This window comes from Heptranchias perlo, chromosome 3, assembly GCF_035084215.1.
Source record: "Heptranchias perlo isolate sHepPer1 chromosome 3, sHepPer1.hap1, whole genome shotgun sequence".
Taxonomy (NCBI): Eukaryota; Metazoa; Chordata; class Chondrichthyes; order Hexanchiformes; family Hexanchidae; genus Heptranchias; species Heptranchias perlo.
The window spans coordinates 60367739-60390309 of NC_090327.1; the positions used below are offsets into that span (position 1 = coordinate 60367739).

Genomic DNA, 22571 nt, shown 5'->3' on the forward strand with positions numbered 1-22571 from the left:
TGAGTCCACATGCAGTCAAATGCGTAAATCATTGCATGTTGACTTCCTCCCTGGATCTTAATGGGCAATGAGAATCTTTTTGCTTACAATTTATCTCACAGTTTCATGTCTGACGCATGTCAGTCTTCCCCATTTTGTATACATGCCCACTTTTTCAATAAATTGATCAATAGGTGGAATTTCACCACCTGTAAAGTCCAACTACTTACATCATCAGAGAATGGTAGCAGTGTTCAAGTCTTGCATCCTGTCCAGGAGTGTGATACAGGCATTGGTTTGTTGTCTGACAGGCGATCTATCTTTTACCTTCTAAGCACTTAAATGTACGTACAGTTTTCACTCACTCTCTCTTACCGCCGCCCCGCCCCCCCCGCTTCATTGCAAACTTTAATTGTCTCTTTTATTGATATTACTGTGGTCATTGGTCCTCCAAATGTTCCTTTCTTGTTCCTCTTAAACTGCAACTACATCTCCTACATGTTCTTCCTCCTCCAGACTTACTCATTTTGTTGAAATCAAGAGATTCATTGTATAGTCACCTAATCTATTTCATTCTTTCCCAGGACCAGAAACCTTGAATTCCTTACCTCGCTGTCTTTTCTTCCTCCTACAATCTTCAGACTATTAAAACCTAAACTTGGCATCATCTAAACACTATTTCCTGATCCACAACCTCATTTACACTTATTCAACTTTGGTGATGTCTTGAATAATGGGCCTTGATCTTTCACCATGGCGTCTTAATTTAAAAAGCATCTGATTAGAATGTGTGTTGTTCATTCCTGTTCCATTCCCTCCCCTTTTGCAGCCTGATCACGTGGTACACTGACAAAATGGCAATCCTACCTGCTATTGTGTCAGTAAAGAAACATGCAGAATGTTAGGGTCTGCAGAACCGAGGGACTTCAAAAATTTAAATAATAATTACAAAAGCCAGTCCAAGCACTCTTGTTAAGGTTCTTGTATCAGTTACAGCACAGTGTTTCCATTGACTACTCACCCGTTTGTTTGGCTGGTAATGGCATTGGCACATGGGGACCTGGAGGGAGGAAATATAAACAGAAAAAAATGGATTAGAGCTATAGAAATTACAGCTCAAAAAGGGGCCATTCAACTCACCGTGGATTTTCTGGTACTAGCTTTTAAACTGGAGCCATCTGCTCTAATCTGATTTCACTGCCCTTTCCCATATTCCTTTATATTCTTCGTTTTCAATACGTAATGAAAGTAGTGTCGAAATAAAAACTCTTGAACTGAAATGATGTAGGATCAGGTAAGCATACCACTTGAGATCAATTTTAATATTGCTGCTGATTAAAGTAGAATTAGAAATTGAGCCAAAGGACAGGTATTGAAAAATCGTTTGACATCAAAGATCTCTTTCCAAGTATTTATTGATTTGGTTTAAAAAAACTCAACGTTTAGCACCCACTTAACAGATAGTTGCCCATAGGGGAGGAGGAACTGTAATTCAGTAGTTTTGTGATATTCATGGTGGCCCTTGTTGAAATTGTGGCTTCAAATGTAACTTTAAGATACACAATCGTTAATGTTCCAGCAGAGAGAATGTAGTTATTTAACGGAGATATTTTTATCAGTTAACATCATCAATATTTTTGTTGCTTAGGTGATAAGAGGTTCTGAAGCTGAGGTAAATTGAGCTTAATTTTCTTTCAGTGACATTTGTTAAGCACTAAATGTCTGCATTTGAGGGGATTTTGGGGTCTAATCTGTTCCATTTAAATGCTTTATTAGTATTAGCACAAAGAGGCAAAAGGTTTTTTGTTGAATTACATCGAAACTATAGCACAGAAACAGGCCATTCGGCCCAACTGGTTATGCCGGCATTTATCCTCCACATGAGTCTCCTCCCTCCCTACTTCATCTAACCCTATCAGCATACCCATCTATTCCTTTCTCCTTCAGGTGCTTATCTAGCTTCCCTTTAAATGCGTCTATGCTATTTGTCTCAACTACTCCTTATGGTAGCACATTCCACTTTCTTACCACCCTTTGGGTAAAGAAGTTTCTCCTGAATTCTCTATTGGATTTATTAGCGACTATTTTATATTTGTGACCTCTAGTTTTGAACTCCCCCACAAGTGGAAACATTTTCTCCACGTCTACCCTCTCAAACCCTTTTAGAATCTTAAAGACCTCAATCAGGTTACACCTCAGCCTTCTCTTTTCTAATTGTAAACAATTTTACAACACCAAGTTATAGTCCAACGATTTTTATTTGAAATCTACAAGCTTTCGGAGGTTTCCTCCTTCCTCAGGTAAATGTTCAGGAGCTCCTTGAAGCCTACGCATTTAGACATCACAGAACAATACATGGCTACCATCGACACGAAAAAAAAACAGAGAGAGAGAGAGGCAGAAACATCCGGAAGGCAGAGAAAGCCAGCAAATGACCCATTATATTAAAAACAGATAGCTTTTGTTCGCTGGTGGGGTAACGTGTAGCGTGACATGAACCCAAGATCCCGGTTGAGGCCGTCCTCATGGGTGCGGAACTTGGCTATCAATTTCTGCTCGACGATTTTGCGTTGTCGTGTGTCTCGAAGGCCGCCTTGGAGAACGCTTACCCGAAGATCGGTGGCTGAATGTCCCTGACTGCTGAAGTGTTCCCCGACTGGGAGGGAACCCTCCTGTCTGGCGATTGTTGCGCGGTGTCCATTCATCCGTTGTCGCAGTGTCTGCATGGTCTCGCCAATGTACCATGCTCTGGGGCATCCTTTCCTGCAGCGTATGAGGTAGACAACGTTGGCCGAGTCACAGGAGTATGAACCATGCACCTGGTGGGTGGTGTCCTCTCGTGTGATGGTGGTATCTGTGTCGATGATCTGGCATGTCTTGCAGAGGTTACCGTGGCAGTGTTGTGTGGTGTCGTGGACGCCGTTCTCCTGAAAGCTGGGTAATTTGCTGCGAACGATGGTTTGTTTGAGGTTGAGTGGCTGTTTAAAGGCGAGTAGTGGAGGTGTGGGGATGGCCATAGCGAGGTGTTCGTCGTCATTGATGACATGTTGAAGGCTGCGGAGAACATGGCTGGGGATCCTCTCTTTTCTCGAGAGAGGATCCCCAGCCTGTTCAGCTTTTCCTGATAAGTATGTCCTCTCAGTTCTGGTATCATCCTTGAGAATCTTTTTTGCACCCTCTCCAATGCATCTATATCCTTTTTATAATATGGAAACTGGAACTGTGCACAGTACTCCAAGTGCAATCTAAGGTTCTATACAAGTTTAACATAATGTCTCTACTTTTCAATTCTATCCCTCTAGAAATGAACCCCAGTGCTTGATTTGCCTTTTTTATGGTGTTAATAACCTGCGTCGCTACTTTTAGTGATTTGTGTATCTGTACCCCTAGATCCCTTTGCTCCTCTATCCCATTTAGACTTTTATTATCCAAGTAGTATGTGGCCTCCTTATTCTTCCGATCAAAATGCACTACCTCACACTTATCTATATTGACATTTATTTGCCAATTACATGCCCATTCTGCAAGTTTATCAATGTCCTCTTGCATTTTGATGATTTCTTCCTTCGTATTAACTACACCCCCCAATTTGGTGTTCTCAGCAAATTTTATTTGGTTTCGTCTTCAAAGTGAAATGTCCTAAATTATACTACAGTATTTCACGTTGCAAATGATTGTATATGGCTAGTTGTACAGATGAACAGATAAGGCTTGTAGGATTAAATGATGATCAACATATCCAGTTAAGTAAGAATATTTACCTTTTTTTATATTCCACCCTTTATGTAGAGAAGATAGTCCATTTATTTGAAGTAGTATAAAATTCCAAGAAGCCGAATTGCTGTCATAGTGTGGTGATACATTCAACGCCTGGTGAACAAGAAAACCCTACTGTACTCCAGTGACCACTTCACCATTGCATATTAATATTTTCTATTTGAGTATTAATGTATATGACCGTTTTCTAATAAATGCAATTTTCCCTCATTTGCACAGTTGTAGTGCCTATAGATTTTTTTGCATGCAACACCTTGCTTCCAAATGACCGTAAAAATAAAAATAAAGTTTTAGTTCTCTGAAAACCTAGACCCTGTACTTACAATGCCTTTTGTTGAGGTCATTAATACATGCGTTGAATAGATGGGATCTCAGGACCGATACCTGAAAGCTCTGTTGGTTACAACTGCACAACTAAAACTGTTATTACCTGTCCTTGATTTCCTATTAGCTAATTTATAATCTATTTAAGAACTAAAGCATTACAAAAACACTGTTAGGTCCAAACAAGACCGTCCCTTTTCATAAATAAGCCCCATCCACTCGCTGTATCACTCTCGAAACACTTCCAATTGTCTCTTGAGCCCAATTCATACTGTCTGCTTCAATGGCTCTTCCATGGTGACTTATTCCACAACTTAAACACCTTTGGTGAAAAAGTTCCTTACTCTTGACTCTTATCCTTTAGTATTTAATTCTTCACCATAGTGAACGATTTGCCTGAATCAGTTTGTCAATTCCTTTCATAATGTTGACAATTTCAATTAGATCTTCTTGAAGTCTCCTTCTCTCCCAAAGAAAATAAGTGTGACTTCCTTAACCTTTCCTGAGAAGAATTCTAGTAGCTAAAATAATTTAATTGCTGCTGTAATCTCTTGTGATTCAGAGACCAGACTGCATGCAGTACTTCAGAGTGACTAGCCAACTACTTATAGGGCAACAATATAATCTCTTTAGACTTATATCTCTCTTCCGATGTAACTCAGCACCTTATTTACCTTATTTTTTCTAAACACCATATTGATAGATTCACAGATTTATCCACCATACCCCTAGATTTCTTTCCTGATGAATATGTTGTACAGTTGTTCTTTCTTTTGGATCCTTGCTTCCATACAAATTGTTTTCTACTTTACCACTTTGAATTGCATCAGTTGCTTATTGGCCCATCCACATACCTAAAAGATATTGAATCCTTCTAATTTTATTGCATTGCTGCTTATTTGCCCTATCTCCCATTTTGGTACTCTCTGCAATCATTAACCTATCTCTATAATTAAAGGTTTTACATCTGGCAAAGCAGCAACTTTCAATTATATATAACTTTTAAAGCAAAAAATGTCCCAAGATGCTTCAGAAATGGAAAACTTACTGAGCCATGGAGGGAGAGATTAAGAGGTGATAGAAAGTCTGGTAGGTTTTGAGAAGTGAAGAGGAGGGGTTGTTTCAGGAGGGAGTTTGAAAGTGGGACCAAGGTAGCTGATGGCTGAACCCACCAATGGGGGGGTGGGGAGGATGAAGGGATAGGGAAACACACAAAAGGTCAGAGAACCAAAGGAGCAGAGTGGATTATAAGACTAGCAGAGGTTGCAGAAATAGGGTGTGGAAGGCCATGGACAGATTTAAAAGCAAGGGATCCAAAATTTCTAGGCCTTTCAGGGTGGTACCAGATTTTGGGACAGGACCCAGTTCCTCCAGGAGTCCATCTTTCTTTCCCCTTTGTAAAATTCCTGACATTATTGAAACAGGTGGGATGATGTCCCTGCTAGGAATCCCACCACTTTTGCCTCCTTTTCTTATCCATGGAAAGTATGCTTGTATGTTGCAGAAGTACATGACAGAAACCAGCAGGAGTGGGGCCAGAGTGCAGTTTTCCTAATGGCAATTGATCCCAGAGCCATTGATTGGTGCTACTCCAATATTTTTGGACCACCACAGGGCGTACACCCTGAAAATGCCATAAATGATGTGGCCCATCGCTCCCTTTCACTGGGATTTGGCAATGTTGGGCTACACTAATGGCTGGAAATCCTACCCCGTCATACTTCCAACGACAGAGCAGGGCTTGAGGAATTATGGCCTCGAGAACAAGGATTTTAAACTAAATGGATTGGGGGTCAAGAAACCACTATTGGTCAGTGAGGACGGGAGTGACGAGCAAGTGGGACTTGATGTAGGTGGCTGCACTTTGGACTAGTTGGAGTTTGAGGGTGGAGGATGGGAGGCCAGTGAGGAGAACATGAAAAAAAACTAGTTTAGAAGGCACAAAAACACAAGTAAAGGTTTCAGTGGCAGAGGGGCTGAGCTATAGGCAAATTTGCGGTGGGAAATGTTGCGCAGATGGAAAGAGACCGTCTTCGTGATGGATAGCAGGTGGTGTTTCAACTTCAGCTCAGAGTAGAACAGGACGCTAAGGCATACGTCTGACATGGTCTGTAGGCAGAAGTGTATTGATTTGCTCAAAATTCACTCAGTAAAAAGCAACCAACCAAAAAAAATCTCAAAATAATGTTGATTTACGAAAAAAGGAATCACTGGCATCCTAGGGAGGCACAAATGTAACCTCGAGCGTGAAAAAGATTCTGATGTTAGAACACACAGTCATAGTTACTGCTATTACATAGCAGTCGTTGTTTGCATGTTGTATTTGTAATGAATGCTAGATGTAAGCAGCTAAAAGGTGGTCACATTTTTAAAAATTTTTAGAAGATATAGAAGATATAAAAGAACCTATAAAAGGTTTTACTTTTGGCTATTGAGTTGCATGCTGTAATCTTTAGAAAGTGACATCAGAGGGCAGCACTAAAGATTAGCTTGTTGACTTATACCCTTCCATCATAAAAACAAACTTTGCTTTGGATTGTCACAAACAAGATCAGAGTCCTTCTAGTTACTGACAGAGTTATTGGTGTGACTGAAGTACATGTAAAACTGTGACTAGTAGTAACATCAGCATTTATTAATTTAGAATGCAGGGTTGCCTTGTCCTCCCTTCCCCCTGCATGGGTGCACACAAAAGCTGCACCCAGCTCCCTGACCAAATAGCGCAACCATTAAAAAAAAATTGAGTCTTGCCGATGTTAGAAAAAATGGAAATATGTTACCAGTAACTACAATGTTTGTAGTCAGCCTTGCTGATCTGAGTTCAAAGTCTAGGTGAGTTTGAATCCCACTCTCCGCTAGCGTACTAGGTGAGCTTTAATGGGGTCATTTATAAGAAAAAGAGCAAGTTTGCCAAATCACTAAAGTGTAACTTTTCATAAGTTGATTAAGAATGCTGTTAATGCAGTTCATTGAAGTGTATGTCTATGGGTTGAACCTGCTTGTTCAAGAATGAAGGTGTGGATATAGAGGGCTATGAGTGAAGGGAGGGGAGTGATATTGTAGCATTAAATTATATGCATTTTTTAGGTTGTCACTGGAGCTTAATGCAGATTGAATATGTAAAAATTGCATTTACAGTGTTACGTACTTTTGTTCTATTCAGTCAGCAGAATATAACCCTCTCAGTGGTTTGCTGCAGGTCTTGCTCATTGTCTGTTAAAAGACAGCAATTTAATTGGGCCCTTTGCTGAAACTGAGAAGTGACTGGCTCCTGAGACTAATAACATGTTCACTGTAGCATTACAATCTTCACCAATACAGTATGGTCTTAATGTCTTCTGTTGAATTGTCATATAATCCTAAATGCTTACAAATAGAGATATTGGAACACTTACTGCTATCCCTTGGTGTTTTATGTTTCAGAATTGTTGTGTTGAGGTGGCCTGGACATAAAACTTTGAGAGACATCGAGCGCCACTCCAGTGGCATCATAAATAAAGTACTTCCCACAGTTCATTCTCCCCATTTGTAATCAGGAGAGTTCTACACCGAATGTCTGCTTCAAGGGTATCACTAGCTGGCTGTTGTAAATATGAAGCAGATTAACTAAGAATGACTGAGGGACATCCAGTAAGTGTATAGCTGTTTCCCTTATAACGTTTAGGACTAAATCATAGAATCATAGAAATGGGATAATTCAGCAGTTTATAGTTGCTATAAATGTCAGCACTTGGATATCACAGTGATCCTACCTCTGCTTTAGTGATAAAGAAATACAATTCATTGTAGAGGTACCATTTTTCCACCCGTCCTGATATTTCTTTGCTTTTTAAAAACTTGCTTTGTTAATACTTACTGTTCCGTAATTGAGGGGATAAGCAGGAGTCTTACTGCCAAGCTTCTGAGAATACTATTCTTCAATTGGCCAACAAGAGATGAGGGATTACTACCCTGTAATTTTCCTCCACGGTGGAGTTATGCGCAGCTTTCTTTCTGCTTCATTCCCTGATGACGATCTAGTACTCAACACATGGGTAATCATGCAAAAGAAGCATGTGTTTTAATCCTAGAAATTATTTTAGTTTAGTCTTCTCTCCTGATTTCAACTATTTGTTATAATCTTCAAGAAATATTGTCTGAATTTTAGTCTAGTTTTTCATTCGCAAATTTTTGTTTTATATAGAACTCTTGGGGTGTAGGTAATGCTAGCAAGACAGCATTTATTGCCCATTCCTTGTTGCCCTGAGAGCATTAAGTGCCACCACGCAGTGTGGGACTGGAGTTACATGTCGACCAATTGGGATTTTACAACATGGTCATTTTTTTCTGGTGCCAAATTACAGCATTTTATTTAATTTAATTTCACAACTTCCTAAGTTGAACTCAACCTCTGGGTTGCTGGTCCTATACCATAACGACCAAGGGGGTGTACCATTACTCACTTGAGTTTGGATTGCTTTTGACTGAAGAATTTATGTATTGTAAAGTATATATTAGTCACACTATTTATAGTAGATGACTGAGAAGCAAAAAGAACTGCATGGAAAATTTGGCTTGATTCATAAGGCTGTGCACACAAGTTTTTTTAATGACAGAATCTTTGTGAAATTGTTCAAGGTTACATGTCAAAGTTCATTGGTTCTTCGGTATAAGGTTTTGAGTATGATGGCGTGCTGACATGCAGTGCCTTGGAATGGCAGGAAAAGGGTTTAGTTCCACCACTCTGCTACTGTGATGGGTTCCCAAGTGCTTTCTAACTCGGAGTAGGGAAGTCTGAGGAAGAGTAATTGAGGCATGCTTGCACATCATCTGGGAGACAGATCTAAGAGTGGATTTGACAAAAGTCTGAGAAAACCAGAAAAGGGGGGAGAAAAAGGGACTCCCATTGGGTGAGCTGATTAAAGAATGAGTAGCTGAGCCATACAGACCAGGAAGGTACAGATTTGATCCTTGATCTGTGCTGAGTTAGCTGATTTTAGCCAGGGTGGTAGAAGAGTCATCGAATGATAGAATTTTACAACACAGAAGGAAGCCATTTGGCGCATTGTGCCTGTGCCAGCTTCCTTTTTAAAAACTATTATGGATTCTGCTTCCACAGCTGTTTTTGGTAGGGCATTACATATCCTCTAGCTGAAACAAAATTATTCTAACCCACCATCCATTTTTTGGTGGTCCTCTTAAACTTATGTCTTCTAACTACTAACTCACCGACCAGTGGAAATAGTTTTTTTCCCTATTTGCAATATCAAACTCCTTTGTAATTTGGGAGGGAAGCTACATTTGTCCTCATCGATCCCATATTGGAAGTGGAAAATTGGGTCAAGTTCTTGTTCTTGATCACCATCCAGTGAGACCTGCTGGAAGTGCACAAATGCAGATATCAGGTGAGGACAGGGTTGGGTTTCGTTGGGATGTTTCATTTAATCGAATGGTCTGCTGATGCTCACTCTCGGACATTGAAAATGACTACTTGAGCATGATACTGGAGGGAGATTGACGCCACTGGGAATATACCCAACATGCGATGTTTTCAGGAGAGGAGGAAGAGGAAGAAAATTAGCAGAAGAGACAAAGTAAAGAAGGATGTTAGAGACTTGCCTTCAAAAAAAATACTCTCCCTCTCCATCCCTGTTCCCCTCCCCACCCCCCCAAAAAAGTTCTTGTTGGCCATTTTGATTCTTCTCTCCTCCCATCTTCATTTTGAACATTTCTTTTCCTTCTATATTACCTGAAAATTGGTTTTAATCACTTTCATGCATAGCTATCTTATTCTATCGACCGAGTCTCATGAGCAATCTTTTCTGAGATAAGAATGACAGATTATAAATCCCGACACACCCTTACCAAAATTTTAAATATAGAATCATAGAATTTTACAGCACAGAAGGAGGCCATTTGGCCCTTCGTGCTTGTGCCGGCTCTTTAAAAGAGCTGTCCAATTTAGTCCCACATCCCAGCTTTTTTCCCATAACCCTGCACATTAGTCCTCTTCAAGTACATGTCCAATTGCCTTTTGAAAGTTTCTCTGGAATCTGCTTCCATCATCTTTTCAACACCAAGTTATAGTCCAGCAATTTTATTTTAAATTCACAAGCTTTCGGAGGCTTCCTCCTTCCTCAGGTAAACATTTACCTGAGGAAGGAGGAAGCCTCCGAAAGCTTGTGAATTTAAAATAAAATTGCTGGACTATAACTTGGTGTTGTAAAATTGTTTACAATTGTCAACCCCAGTCCATCACCGGCATCTCCACATCATCATCTTTTCAGGTAGTGCGTTCCAGATCTTAACAACCCTCTGTGTGAAAAAAATTTCTCCTCATTTCCCCTTCTTTTGCCCATTATTTTAAATCTATGACCTCTGGTTACCAGAGGAAACAGTTTCTCCCTATTTGCTCTATCAAAACCTGTCATTATTTTGAATACTGGTCTACCCCGCAAGTGGAAACATCTTCTCTACGTCTACCATATCAAATCCTATCAGGTCACTCCTCAGACCTCTCTTTTCTAGAGAAAAGAACCCCATCCTGCTCAATCTTTCCTGATAGGATGATACCAGAACTGAGAGGTTATACCTAATAAATATTTTTTGCACCTTTTCTAGTGTCTCTATATCCTTTTTATAAAATGGAGACCAGAACTGTTCACAGTACTCCAAATGTGGTGTAACCAAGGTATAATACAAGTTTAACATAACTTCTCTGCTTTTTAATTCTATCCCTCTAGAAATGAAACCCCAGTGCTTGGTTTGCTTTTATTATGGCCTTATTAACCTGTGTCGCTACTTTTAGTGATTTGTGTATCTGTACTCCTAGATTCCTCTGCCCCACTTACACTTTTATTTTCCAAGCAGTAGTGGTCCCCTTATTCTTCCTCCCAAAATGTAATACCTCTCACCTATCTATATTGAAATTCATTTGCCAGTTACACGCCCCCTTATTCTTCCTATCAAAATGTAATACCTCAAATGTATCTATATTGAAATTCATTTGCCAGTTACATGCCCATTCTGCAAGTTTATTAATGAGTTCCTGTATTTTGTCGCAGTCCTCTTCAGTACACTCCGCAATTTGGTTGGCAAATTTTGAAATTGTACTTCCGATTCCCGAGTCCAAATCGTTTATGTAAATTGTGAACAACAGTGGTCCCAGCACTGATCCTTGTGGAATACCACTTCCCACCTTTTGCCAATCTGAGTAACTACCTTTAACCCCTACTCTCTGTTTTCTGTTTTGTAGTCAGCTTGCTATCCATTCTGCTACTTGTCCCCTGACTCCACATGTTCTGACCTTAGTCATGAGTCTACGATGCGGTACCTTGTTGAAGGCCTTTTGAAAATCCAAATATATTACATCTATTGCATTACCCATGTCTATCCTTTCTAATACTACTTCGCGGATGCCATCCATCCGGACCAGGGATTTTATCCTCTCTAAGTTTGATCAGTTTATCAATTATCTCCCCCCTTTTCTATCTTAAATGTCTTTATATCTTTTTTGATCACTTCTTCTAATGTCATGCCCACCATATTAGTCTCCCTGGTAAATACTAAGGCAAAGTAATTATTTAATATTTCTGCCATTTTGTCGTCATTACCTGTGAATTTATCTTGTGTATCCCTTAGTGGCCCTATCCCTTACCTGATTTTTCATTTGTTATTTATGCATCTATAAAATATTTTACTATTTCTTTTTATATTTCTTCATAATTTAATTTCGTAGTTTCTCTTTGCCTTCCTAATTGTTTTTTTAAACTTCTTTTCTAACCTTTTCGTATTCCCTTTTGTCATCCTTTCCTTTGTTGTCTATGTTCTTAGTGTATGCCTTTTTCTTTAGTTTCAATTTTGCCCCTATTTCTTTATTCATCCATGGTGTATCATTATTAGCTAGTTTGTTCTTGCTTTTTAGTGGGATATATTTCTCCTGGACTCTATTGATCACCGTTTTAAATGTTTACCACTGATGTTCTATTTCTTTGTTTATCAGTAAATTTTCCAGTTTATTTTCCCTAGTTCCATTCTCATTCCCTGAAAATCTGCTTTTTTCCAATTTATTACTTTAGTCTTTGTCTTACTTATTTCCTTCCCAATCTTTATCTTAAACCTTATTATGTTGTGATCGTTAATGCCTAGATGTTCGCCTACACTTACTTCTCTTATTTAGAAAAGGTGCAAAAAATATTTATTAGGTATAACCTCTCAGTTCTGGTTTATTTCCCATTACTAGATCCAGCAATGCTTCCTCTCTTGTTGGGCTTTTTACATACTGGGTAAGAAAAGAGTCCTGCACACATTGTAAAAGTTCCATTCCCTGTACCCCTTTACGTCCCACTTGTCAGTTTATTTGGAGATTGTTAAAATCTCCCATGATTATTATTCTATGTCCTTTACTCATTTCACATATTTGCTTACATATTTCTTCCTCCACTTCCTTTCCACTGTTAGGCAGTCTATTAGCGTGATCGATCCCTTATCTTTTTCAATCCATATGGATACTGTTTCTATCCTTTTGTGAAGACAGATGCAAAGTACTCATTAAGTATCTCAGTCAGCCCTCTGCCTCCACAAGGAGATTTCCTTCTTTGTCCCTAATCGGCCCCACCATTCCTTTAACTATCTTTTTACTTTTTATATGTTTATAAAAGATTTTTGGGTTCCCTTTTATGTTACCTGCTAATCTTCTCATAGTCTCTCTTTGCCCTTCTTATATCCTTTTTCAATTGCAAAGGCAGCCTTCTTTTTGTATATTCAGTGTTTTCCCCCTGTAGTCACTCTTGTAGAATATCTAGTCTTCCAGTCAGATTAAGAAAAGCAGACATTTTAATCAACTCATTAAATTGACATTGACACAACTGATGTATTTTAATATTTTAATATCTTCATGATATGAAACTGCAATTTATTTTGGGGCTGGTGGTAGATAATTTAAACCTGATTTCATGCAGATGTGTGTGTTCCTGCCAGGTTGGGGCAAGGTGGAGACATCCCCATCAGCTGGTTTTGAAATGAGGGTTGAATTCATCAGGCAAAACCTGCATGTACTGACAATCACAGGGCATTGTCCAGCCTCAGTATTTCTATAATGAATTTAAAAATTTAAAACTATTGACCTTCCTGTGAAACTGTGTAATAGAATAATGATAGAAAAGGCCATCAGGGAGTGTGATTGTGCAAATGCAACAGAGAGTGTTGGAAATTATGTAAAAAAAAAGTAGTGCTGGTATACTGTCGAGAGAACTAAAAACTAAGTAAATAGCACTCTACTTATCCAGGAGTAGAAACAATGGAATAAATGGGAGATGGAACCAATGTAGAACCAAGTAAAGGACTACAGAACAAAAAGAATGATGTTGGGATCCCAGGGAGTGCCTAAATTGCAATAGAATTATGTAATCCTGTTGCACGTGTGCAGATTCTGGAAAAGCTGACCACAATGGGGATAGTGCAGGAAAATGGCATTGAGGTAGATGATCAGCCATGATCTTGTTGAATGGCGGAGCAGGCTCAAGGGGCCTGCTCCTATTTCTTATGTTCTATGTTCTAATGCAGAATCCATAATTTATAGTTTTTACAATGAAACTTAGAAAGTAAAAAATAATTAATCACTATTACTATGCCCCACTGGCTAACTGTGATCTTAGTTTAGAAGTTAAAACCTCTTCTATTTGAATGCATAAAATTGATTGTGGAATAGTGTGCTTGGAATTGGCTTGATTTAAACTAAGATGAACTGTAGTACATATCTGGCAAATTGATGACGTCTGCAACACGAACAGGGTCAGGTCCAAAGGTAATGATTACATTTAGTTTGTGATTTGACCTGAATGCAATTTCTCAGTACAAGTAGCTAAAGGCCATGAGTTGTTTGAAGATGATGCAGTTAATTTGATGTACACTAAGTGTATTTTAAGTTCTCTGAAATACTTAGTTTGCTATGCTGTGGAAATGTGATGAGCAATACGGAAACTAGAGTTCCCACCATTTACCAGAATTCTAAGAAACCAATTTATTGAATTACAACAATTTTTATTTGAGTCGCAGCGGTGACAAACTTCATCTTTGTATTGCTTTAATTCATAGTACTTGACAGTGGCTTTTTGAAAGTCTGATGGTAACAGTACAGCACAGACTCCAAAATTCAGCATTTGGAATGTCATTTTTATTTAATTCATAAGAATTTTTATAAATGTCATCCTTGGTAACATTACTTCCAGTGTACCATAGAGAAAAACAAATTCTTTAAGTACAGATTGCAATGCATAATTAAAGCTATTTGATTATTAATTATACACATAATGACTATTTCTATGTGCTGTATAATAGCTTGTTTATATTTTGGCAATTAAATTAAAACAAGCTTTCTTGTCTACTAGTTGGCACCCATCTCTATGACGTGCTCATACATGATTCGATGGGGGGCAGGGGGAGGTTTCACACTGAAGGTCAGCATTTTGGGGCCCACATGTTAGCATTTGTTAACAAAAATCAGTGTGGACGGCGCACCTCTCCCCTCAGCAACACTCCTACCCAAGGTAATTCTAGCCACTGCATAATATAGAAGGGAATTCTTGAAAGGACAGGAATTCCTGCCTGCAGTACGCATTGGCCCGAATCACTTCCATTTGCAGCTCAGGTATAAGCGGCACTGAGGGAAAGCGGGGAAACGGATGGCAATGAAAGGGGGAGGGAAGTGTTACGAAGTTGGAAATGGTGCTTTGAGTTGGTGGAGAAAGGAAAGCTGCAGCTTGAACTGGGCTGGTGCAGAACAGTGCCAGCATCAATTGAAGGGCGAGAGAAGAATTCTAGCTTGAAATGACGGGGGAAAAGCAGTCCCAGCAATAATGAGCCTCACCTTTGTTGGCACCTCCCAGACAATGTATGTGGTTGAAATTATGGAACTCAGTTGGGAACTTTTGCAGAGAAAGTCTCCAATTATAAGATTACAAGAACATTTAGGCCTATCTTAGTTTATCTATCCAGAATGGTTCTAAACTCCCCTATTGCGATGTCCTAAAAGTTCTTAAAAGATTTCAGGATTTTCTCTAACTGATCTGATTGAGTGGCAAGCAGTTGTATTCTTTCATCAGAACAGACGATAGTTGTTACACTCTGGCCTCATTAGTTGCCATGGATCACAGCATTTTTAGTATTATATTTCAAATGTCTGATTGACAGTTTGGTTCTCGTTGTCCAACATGGTCTTTTGATTCAACATGTAAGTAGTAGGAGCGTATTAAATTGGGCAGAATTGATGTTTGATTCATGTCATAATTTTGAAGCAGAACATTTATTGACAAAGTAATAAACCCAGTTTGATTTATTACTGTAATTTTTAAAATTTGTTTCTTGCAGGCAGAAACTTGATATCAAGGATGAAAAAATTCCAGTTATTTTGTGCACTTACTTTAGTCAGAAGATATTTTCAAAAATGGTAGCTGGAACGAAAGCTAACAATTGCTGTCCAAGAAAGTCGGTGGTATTCAGGAAAGCTCCAATATCTTTAGCTGTGAAATTTAACCTTATTGATTCAAGACAGAAGCATCATTCAGCTGATCTGGTGAGCTTTCAGCATTTTTGTTTTGTGAATGTTGTTTTCATTAAGACAGTATATATTGGTGATCGGAAATGAAACAGTTTGGGCACCCAGTGTCACCGTCAAGCATCCCCAGATTGAGAATAGCCATCTAGTTGCAGAGGAAAGTTCCTTCTTACCATTCTCTGACAATGCCCTGATATCAGATGAGCACTCCACACTGAACTAGCATGACAGTTAACCATTTCCCACAATAGCATTTTTCCAGGTTCTCTGAGTTTCCTATTTCACACTGAATTAGGGCAGTTGCAAACTTGCCCTTCAGGAACTGGATTAAGACTGGCCAAATCATTTCACATTGGACTCTTTAAACCAGTAGTGACAGAGGATACTTTTATTCCAACTTTGGAACCTGGGTTCAAATCCAGCTCACTCTCTTCTGAGATTGGGCTGGATTTAAAACCAGGTTCAAGAGGTGAACAGCCAGTGCCCGTCCAATGCATTTAGAGTTTAACCAAACACTTGTGCAAATTAAACATCATAGTTGAATATTTAAATTTAGAGATTTTAGTCATCTTAATGTTATATTTATTTAAACACACACACACACACACACACACACACACACACACATTTTCCCCATTTTTTTTTAAGGCAGTCCCCATTATCATTATAATTTCCCACACAGACAAGTGGCTGCCCCCAGCCTCTCTCTTTGTCTTGAAATACCTAGCCATAGTGAGTCACATTCAATTTTCCCTACCACTGTGAAACCGTTTAACCTTTGCTTTGTGTTAGAAAATGCAGCCAAGATTTATAACTTCTTCTAGAGAACTGCATGCACCATGTAGCAGTATATATTGTCGCCCATTTCTAATGACTTCTTTCCATGGTAACATCTTAACGGGTTCTCTTTAAACTTGGGATTGCGGTGACAATGGGCTAGCGGCTTAGGGTGAGAGCTCCCAAGGCCGATTTCAGGTTGATGACCTTTCGTCAGAACCCAAGACGAAAATTCATCAACTTGAAATGTTAACTCTAACTTCCTCTCTCCATAAAAGTTGCCTGACCTGCCGAGTGTTTCCAGCATTTTTTGTTTTTATTTTAGATTCCTGTAGGTGTCTGTTGTGTTATGTGCACTAAACCAAATATTTGCCAAACACATCACTATTGTTTTATATGTCAGGCATGTTACTAAACAACGGCTTGTGGAATATTGCTGCAATCTAGCTGGCAGAAAACCTGTGAATTCATTAAGGTCATCCTACCCATTTGTTGGCTACTTCATGGGCATCCCTAAAACAGGTGTCCATCTTTATCATATGTAAAGCAGCTACATGAAGTAATCAGCATACTGTTACCAAACATTATTGCATAGACTTTGCAGCTGTGGTAAGCACTTAGCTTTGCAAGTCTGTCCTGGTGGCTAAAATCCTGTCCCCTTGCAATTATCCTCAGTTTCCAGTGTTGCATGCAATATGCAGAAGAAAGTTTTCCTACCTTATTGGGTGGTCTTCATTCTTTTAATGACCATATGCTACACAATGCTCCCACTTGGCTAAAAACATTTTTGCTTTCAGGCATGCTTTGCGACAAAAAGAACTGTCCTCCAGGGTATGTCCGTCTTTTTTTCTCGCCAAATCTTTCTCTCGCCCATCTATACTGAAAGTGTTGAGTTCTTATTAAAATAAGGTACCACGGGTGCCTTTGTTTCCAAGGTTTCCAAGTGGTCATTATTCATGTAGAAGCCTTGACGATGACTATCAACAAACTAATCATTTGTGGGCATCGTTACTGAATCTAGTCCTATTTTCACCCGACATCCACACATTCTGGTGGAGGTTGCTGAATCGTGATTAAGAATGGGAGCCCGAGATTATTTTTTTCCTCTCCTCAGCCCAGGATTGCTGAAGCCAATCATTGAACCTCCACCACTGCCCTGGGTGAGATCAGTTGGCTCAGCACAGACCAGATATTGAACATGGGACCTTCCTGGTCTGTATGCCTCAGCTTCATATGCTCGAGGGGAGCCTGAGGTAGATACTTTTATACTGTACAGAGTGAGGATGGTCACATGGAGATGCATTTGCATTGGTAATAAGATGTCACAAAATATCTTCAAGGGAATTTGTCATTTGTGATTTTTCCCAGTAGAAGCTGGCCCATTGTCTGACTACTCCAGCAGTGTGTGGATGATGCTTATTAGAAAAATAAAGAAGGCCCGACAAGGCAATAACTCTTTCCTTCAGCTGGATGGAGAGGGACTTCCGACTTTCATTGTTCAAGTGGAGACAAATTCAAGGATTTCACGAGAATTATCTGTTCACAGCCCACAAGCATTCTATGCATTTCATTCTCCAATGAACCACCAGACATGGCTACCCATTAATCCCCTCTCCTCCAACTCATAAACTCCTCCCAATGGCGATAAAGGCAAATGCAAATATCCAAACAGTGGAGGTTTGAGAGGCAGTTCACAAAATATAGCTGCTGAGAAAATGTTGATCAATATGATTAACCATACCATTTCACTTGGTAATAGTTTCCAAACTTCAGCCAACTTTTCAGATACAAGCTGAATTACACCAAACAGAGGACGTGTTATTTGCATAGGACAGCCTCCAAACGTACAACAATCCTACCCTATGCATGGTTGGAAATGGGTTCCACAATACATAAAGGGCAAAAGAGTAACTAGGGAGAGAGTAGGGCCTCTTAAGGATCAACAAGGTCATCTATGTGCGGAACCACAAGAGATGGGTGAGATCCTAAATGAATATTTCGCATCGGTATTTACGGTTGAGAAAGGCATGGATGTTAGGGAACTTGGGGAAATAAATAGTGATGTCTTGAGGAGTGTACATATTACAGAGCTGGAAGTGTACATATTACAGAGCTGGAAGTGTACATATTACAGAGCTGGAAGTCTTAACGCGCATCAAGGTAGATAAATCTCCGGGACCTGATGAAATGTATCCCAGGACGTTATGGGAGGTTAGGGAGGAAATTGCGGGTCCCCTAACAGAGATATTTGAATCATCGACAGCTACAGGTGAGGTGCCTGAAGATTGGAGGGTAGCAAATGTTGTGCCTTTGTTTAAGAAGGGCGGCAGGGAAAAGCCTGGGAACTACAGACCGGTGAGCCTGACATCTGTAGTGGGTAAGTTGTTAGAGGGTATTCTGAGAGACAAGATCTACAGGCATTTGGAGAGGCAGGGACTGATTAGGAACAGTCAGCATGGTTTTGTGAGAGGAAAATCATGTCTCATGAATTTGATTGAGTTTTTTGAAGGGGTAACCAAGAAGATAGATGAGGGCTGTGCAGTTGATGTGGTCTACATGGACTTTAGCAAAGCCTTCGACAAGGTACCGCATGGTAGGTTGTTACATAAGGTTAGATCTCACGGGATCCAAGGTGAGGTAGCCAATTGGATACAAAATTGGATTGACGACAGAAGACAGAGGGTGGTTGTAGAGGGTTGTTTTTCAAACTGGAGGCCTGTGACCAGCGGTGTGCCTCAGGGATCGGTGCTGGGTCCGCTGTTATTTGTTATTTATATTGATGATTTGGATGAGAATTTAGGAGGCATGGTTAGTAAGTTTGCAGATGACACCACGATTGGTGGCATTGTGGACAGTGAAGAAGGTTATCTAGGATTGCAATGGGATCTTGATAAATTGGGCCAGTGGGCCGATGAATGGCAGATGGAGTTTAATTTAGATAAATGTGAGGTGATGCATTTTGGTAGATCAAATCGGGCCAGGACCTACTCCGTTAATGGTAGGGCGTTGGGGAGAGTTATAGAACAAAGAGATCTAGGAGTACAGGTTCATAGCTCCTTGAAAGTGGAGTCACAGGTGGATAGGGTGGTGAAGAAGGCATTCAGCATGCTTGGTTTCATTGGTCAGAACATTGAATACAGGAGTTGGGATGTCTTGTTGAAGTTGTACAAGACATTAGTACGGCCACACTTAGAATACTGTGTACAGTTCTGGTCACCCTATTATAGAAAGGATATTATTAAACTAGAAAGAGTGCAGAAAAGATTTACTAGGATGCTACCGGGACTTGATGGTTTGACTTATAGGGAGAGGTTAGATAGACTGGGACTTTTTTCCCTGGAGAGTAGGAGGTTAAGGGGTGATCTTATAGAAGTCTATAAAATAATGAGGGGCATAGATAAGGTAGATAGTCAAAATCTTTTCCCAAAGGTAGGGGAGTCTATAACGAGGGGACATAGATTTAAGGTGAGAGGGGAGAGATACAAAAGGGTCCAGAGGGGCAATTTTTTCACTCAAAGGGTGGTGAGTGTCTGGAACGAGCTGCCAGAGGCAGTAGTAGAGGCGGGTACAATTTTGTCTTTTAAAAAGCATTTGGACAGTTACATGGGTAAGATGGGTATAGAGGGATATGGGCCAAGTGCAGGCAACTGGGACTAGCTTAGTGGTATAAACTGGGCGCCATGGATATGTTGGGCCGAAGGGCCTGTTTCCATGTTGTAAACTTCTATGGTTCTATACCAATTTTCATAGCTTCTCCCACCACTAAACATTTATGCAGATTTAGACAAATTAAGAACCTTGCTCATATCACCCCTTTAAGTGTAAAGTCAGTGAAGATGAATGTGCTACCCCACCTGCTGTATGTATTTCAATTGCTCTCTGTCAGTCTCTCTAACTCAGATTGCAGCAATTGCAGGCCATCAACAAACTCATCACAAAATCTGTATGGAGAGGCAAGTGACCACAATATGCCTCATTCAAATGCAAGTCCCAAATTGCAGCTGCTAAAACATATGGATAGATATGGAGAGCAAAGCCTCCTGACCAACATTTCTCTTCTCCTCCCTACACCCACGTACACACAACCCTTGCTCTTTGTAAATCCCTGAAAAAGCTGAAGCATTTCGTAGGTGTGCTTATGCTATCTGCCTGGAGAGATACCTCTTCACCCAATATGGTGCAATGGTAAATTCCTAGAAGTTCTCATTTCAAGTGGATTCAAAACCAGGCATGAGAGTGACACTACCATCATGGACTGACCCCTCCATAATGATTAGATTTTGACCTTCCAGCAGGTAGCTGAAACATTTTCCCCTCCCCCCCCCCCCCCCCCCCCCCCCACCCCGCCGCCTCCCCCTCCTTAACTTGACTTTACCAATCCTTTCATATCAGGCACTTCTGCTAAGGCCCACAGAATCTCCATAAACTTTAACATGAGTTGACCCTGCCCTTTCCCTGCAATGCTAGCTCTTCTAAGGTAACTCAAAAGGCACTGAGTCACATTACTGCTTACGGTAGCGTAGTGGCAGACTAGTAATCCAGAGGCTTGGGCTAATAATCCAAAGAATGTGAGTTGAAATTCTACGATGGCTGTTTTTTTAAAGAAAATGGAAATAAAAAAGCTGGTAAAAATGATCATCAAGTAGTCGGATTGTCGTAAAAACCCAACTGGTTTACTAATATCTTGCCGTTCTTACCCAGTCTGGCTGATATGTGACTCTAATCCCACACCAACGTGGTCGACTCTTAACTGCCTTCTGAAGTGGCCTAGCAAGCCACTGCTGCAGTTCAAGAAGATGGCCCACCACCACCCTGTCGGGGCGACTAAGTTGGGCCTTGCCAGCAATGTCCACATCCTGAGAATTGTCTTTTTTAAATTCTATGCAGTGTGTTTACCTCCAAGTCAGGAACCCGCAAAGGAAGTCTGAAAGGGCTCAGGAGACAAGATTTGGACTGCAGCAAAACGAGGATGTCTCTACACATCATTTAGTCATGTATGCAAATCCAGCTGTTCTGTGGGAGACCACAGGTTACTGGTGTTACATTGTGGAGCTCACTCCAAATGTACTGAGAAAATTATTCCCTTCAATCCCGGGGTGCCCTGATGAAAACAAACCAGATAATACTCAGCCAAAAAGCCACCATTCTACTACCCGAAAAAATGTATGCCAAGGTACTGCTGGAGTTTAACCAGCTAAGCTCTGCATCTTACCAGAGCTGCTACCCGCTGATTGTCTAGCTAGGACCATTTTACACATTAGGGCATTAGCTTGCAAGTTTATCTGGAGGCAAATGGATCAAATTCTGGCCCCCAATGAACATATTGGCCCTTCAGGGGTTCATTGGTGACACAGGCTGGCTAATCATTAATAGTTCCCTGGAGAACTGTGGACTGTTGTGGTTCAGGTATCAGATTACTGAATTTACCATGGAGAGTTGGCTTGGTTCTGAGGTTCTATTCCCTGTCATCTTGCAGCCACGTTGAACATAAAGAAATCTTGCTCACCTTTCTCTTCCCTTTCTCCCCCCGCCCCCCCCCCCCCCCCAATAAAGAGAGTGGTCACTAATTGCTCAACTGACAAGTGTGGGTTTGAGCTCTTAGTAGGTGACTGCAGGAACCAGGATATTTCTCACCAGCGGCATGATGAACAGCGCAACTTAACATAAGATGTGTAAGTATATTGTTACCATCCTCCTCAACACAGCATGGACACAAACGCATTGAATGGTGGTTCACTTGGAGGTGCAGGACTTCAGTAACTACAACTATTTGCATTTATATAGGGCCTTTATCATGGAGAAACATCCCAAGATGCTTAACAGAGGCGTAAGGAAAAAAATGGCGCAGAGCCAAGGAACGATACTTTAGGCAGAGTAACTAAGAGTTTGGTCAAAGGTGGATTTTAGGGAGGGTCTTAAAGGAAGAGAGAGAGAGAGAGGTAGAGAGACAGGGGATTTAAGGAAATAATTCCAGAGCTGAATGTGCAGCTGCCAGTTTTGGGGCCAAAGGAAGGGGGAGTGCACAAGAGACCAGACTCGAGAATGGAGAATTCAGGGGGAATTGTAGTGCTGGAGGAGGTTACAGAGAAGGGGTTTCTCTCGAGGTGATAGTGTGGTGGTGGTTGGAAAAGTCATTGAATGAGATGCTCTGGTTATGATTGGTGCTGGCCATATCTGCAAC

General features: G+C 40.4%; 1 protein-coding gene and 1 long non-coding RNA gene across 6 annotated transcripts in view; one reads left to right on the plus strand and one right to left on the minus strand.

Moving 5' to 3' along the window:
* LOC137314755 (uncharacterized) overlaps nucleotides 1–8082 on the minus strand; it is a 65359-nt gene extending 57277 nt beyond the window's left edge. For all 3 annotated transcript variants that reach the window (XR_010961243.1, XR_010961242.1, XR_010961244.1), the window contains exons 1-2: nucleotides 7937–8082; nucleotides 1001–1039 (exon numbers count right to left, since the gene is read on the minus strand). This is a non-coding gene — a long non-coding RNA (uncharacterized lncRNA). The remainder of the gene's footprint in view (nucleotides 1–1000; nucleotides 1040–7936) is intronic.
* The window catches only part of spidr (scaffold protein involved in DNA repair), a 316427-nt gene that overhangs the window by 181834 nt on the left and 112022 nt on the right, over nucleotides 1–22571 (plus strand). For all 3 annotated transcript variants that reach the window (XM_067979905.1, XM_067979906.1, XM_067979908.1), the window contains one exon: nucleotides 15427–15631. In XM_067979905.1, coding sequence (XP_067836006.1) covers nucleotides 15427–15631 — 205 coding nt within the window. The remainder of the gene's footprint in view (nucleotides 1–15426; nucleotides 15632–22571) is intronic.